This window comes from Trypanosoma conorhini (genome assembly GCF_003719485.1).
Source record: "Trypanosoma conorhini strain 025E chromosome Unknown Tco_14.4_contig_01005, whole genome shotgun sequence".
Lineage (NCBI taxonomy): Eukaryota > Euglenozoa > Kinetoplastea > Trypanosomatida > Trypanosomatidae > Trypanosoma > Trypanosoma conorhini.
In genome coordinates, this window is record NW_021705098.1 from 1 (window position 1) to 2933 (window position 2933).

At 53.5% G+C, this 2933-nt stretch overlaps 1 protein-coding gene across 1 annotated transcript in view; it reads left to right on the forward strand.

Annotated features, from left to right (window-relative positions):
* Position 1: 1 nt before the first annotated feature.
* Positions 2-2933, forward strand: part of Tco025E_09176 (retrotransposon hot spot (RHS) protein) — a gene marked incomplete at both ends in the record, with an annotated part of 3159 nt that continues 227 nt past the window's right edge. The window contains one exon of the mRNA XM_029376001.1: positions 2-2933. This exon is cut by the window's right edge and continues 227 nt beyond it. Coding sequence (XP_029223888.1) covers positions 2-2933 — 2932 coding nt within the window.

Sequence of the window (2933 nt, forward strand, 5' to 3'; positions counted from 1 at the left end):
AATGCCTCCAAAGCGAACGAGGGCGCGTGCAGCGGAGAGTTCTGCCACTGATGTGCCGCGGGGGCAGCGGCATGCGAGGTCGGAAGCCGACAGCGGCGATTCCACGGCACCCCCTGCACAGCGCCGAAGGGTGGAGAGAGCACAGCAGAGGCCAACTTGGACCCTCACCAGCACGGTGGAGGACGTGCTGCTTGGGGGAGTGGGGCCAATTCCTGACATTAAATTGAACGATTTCCTCCGTGATAAATTAAGCGGCAGAGGAGTCGTGGAGGCCAACGAGAATCTCTCAATGAATGCGTTTGCTCTTAGGCCTGAGAGGTACGTCACGGACCCGGAGCTCCGCGAGGACATTCTAAGTTTACCAGAGTACCAGCTCCTGGAGGACGCACGCAGGCTGCGTGCGGATGCACGCAGGCTAATGGAACACGACGTGGGTAATATCCAGCGCTGGAGGGTTTTTGAACAGAAGGAAATTGTTTTTCCTGTTACAAGGAGTACGCTAAACGCAGCCCTTGACGCAGCGGAGGCAAACGAAAGTGCAACTCGGATTCAGGCAGTTGACAGTCTGCCGGTACCGGATGGATTCTACGACTCTGTGCTAAATGCGCAATGCAGCCACGTCTTGGAGTTTCACGAGGGCGAAGGAAGCCACAGACGTGTGAGAATGGAGGTGAATGCGGGCCAACCACCAACACAGTTGTGGGATTACAGGCGGAAGGGCAGGACTCTTCTGCCGGTGGAAGATGCAGAGCAGTTTATTGCACCGCGTCCCCGGCTGATGATACTCACCTCTGAGAAGGGGTGGCCCTACTCGCTAAGGCGGGGAAGAGGTATTACCGACTGCTACATCAACCGCGAAGTGCAGCGGGTGTGGCGGATCGTGCAGGGCGATCTAGAGGGAGCGTTCGGCCCTAGAAGACCAGAACTTCCTGACCTGAGGCGGCGCCTTTTGATTGGGACGCCCGGTATCGGGAAGTCGATGGCCGCCGGCTCCTGCCTCCTTTACGGACTGCTGCACTACGATGATACTAAACTCCAGGTGGTTGTCTACTGCTTTGGAGCGGGGCTGGCCTTCGTGTTTGACAAGGAAGTGCAAACGGTGTCAAAACACACGGGTGAGCTCAATATCAGCAACCTTATCGAATACTTGGATTGTCGTGGAAAGAAAGGGTATATTATATTTGAAGTGGATAAAAAGGGTCAAGGACCGGATGGTTTTCCAACGCCAAAGTCATGGGGCTTCATTTTGTTGTCGTCACCGAACGAAGCTAACTTCAAAGAATGGGCAAAGCAGGCGGATGCCATCCCCATCGTTATGAATTGCCCCGACGAGAATGACGTGAAGGCGATGTGTGCCTGGGAGACGCGTGCTAAGTCCGCGCAGGTCCAAAAGAAGCGCTGGAAGGTAATTAATAAACGCATGGATTATGTGGGGCCGATTCCACGAGGCATTTTAGATGACGATAATTATGCCACACACCGGCCCCTGACTAAGAGAGCCTTGCGTTTGATCAAGGCTTCGACTGCTGATGATTACATTCCAATTGGAGAAGGGGAAATGGTGCCTGCGAATGACGCGTCTAGCAAGCTGGTGAAAGCTGTCCGAATCTGTAGAGCAGGCGAAAATGAGACGTTTGCGAACCTACCGGTATGCCTTGGCCTCGGACACCAAATACTCTCAAGGTTGACGGCGATACGTAAGCAGAATGATATTGTGTATCAATTATTGTGTTGTAGGGATCTCTTTTTGCCCGAATTTCTGGAAAAGTATGGTGTGCACGCATTCACGGACAGGGGCTTTGTGAATAGTATAAAAGGAAGAATTAAGGAGCTGAAGCCACCAACAAGGCGCGCGGGACGTCCATGTGTGCTGCAATCGCACCCTGAAACGCATCCAGAAGTGTCAGTTGTATTGGCCCGACTGGAATACAAACCCCCGAAGATTGATGTGGAGTATGGGGTGTTGTACATACCTAAGTCAAGAGAATTTCCGCTGATAGACGGCTTTTTCTTCGTGGACACACCGCGGAAGACGATGGTTGGGCTGCAGGCGACAGTGAGGGGTGAGCATCACACCACCGCCAGCAAGGTGAAGCTGTTCAAAAAGCGCATGGCAAAGTATTTTAATGACTGGGAAGATTTTGCCACAGGCTTGTCGTGGGAGATTATTTACGTGCAGCATCGAGAGCGTGATCGAATAAAGACGTGGCAGGAATGCAGGAATTCCCCGAATGCGGGCGACAATGAAGATGCGACGCAGAGAAGAGGGGCAGAGGAAGAGGAAGCGGAAGAAGAAGAGGAAGGAGAAGAGGAGGAAGAGGAAGAGGAAGAGGAAGAGGAGGAGGAAGAGGAAGAAGAAGAGGAGGAAGGGGAAGAGGAAGAGGAACAGGAAGAGGAGGAACAGGAAGAGGAGGAAGAGGAAGAGGAAGAGGAACAGGAAGAGGAGGAACAGGAAGAGGAGGGAGAAGAAGAGGAAGAGGAAGAGGAAGAGGCAGTGGAAGAGGAAGAGGCAGAGAGGACCATGAGGTGCTGGAAAGAAAAAGTATATCAGTACCAGGTGGCAATCTCGGCTGAGGATATCGGGAATACAAACAATGCCCGAAGTCGACGACGACCAGCGCGACGGGGAAATACCGATACGACAACCCAAAGTCGGCGACGACCAGCGCGACGAGGAAATACCGATACGACAACCCAAAGTCGGCGTCGACCAGCGCGACGAGGAAATACCGATACGACAACCCAAAGTCGACGACGACCAGCGCGACAGGGAAATACCGATACGACAACCCAAAGTCGGCGACGACCAGCGCGACAGGGAAATACCGATACGACAACCCAAAGTCGGCGACGACCAGCGCGACAGGGAAATACCGATACGACAACCCAAAGTCGGCGACGACCAGCGCGACGAGGAAATACCGATACGACAA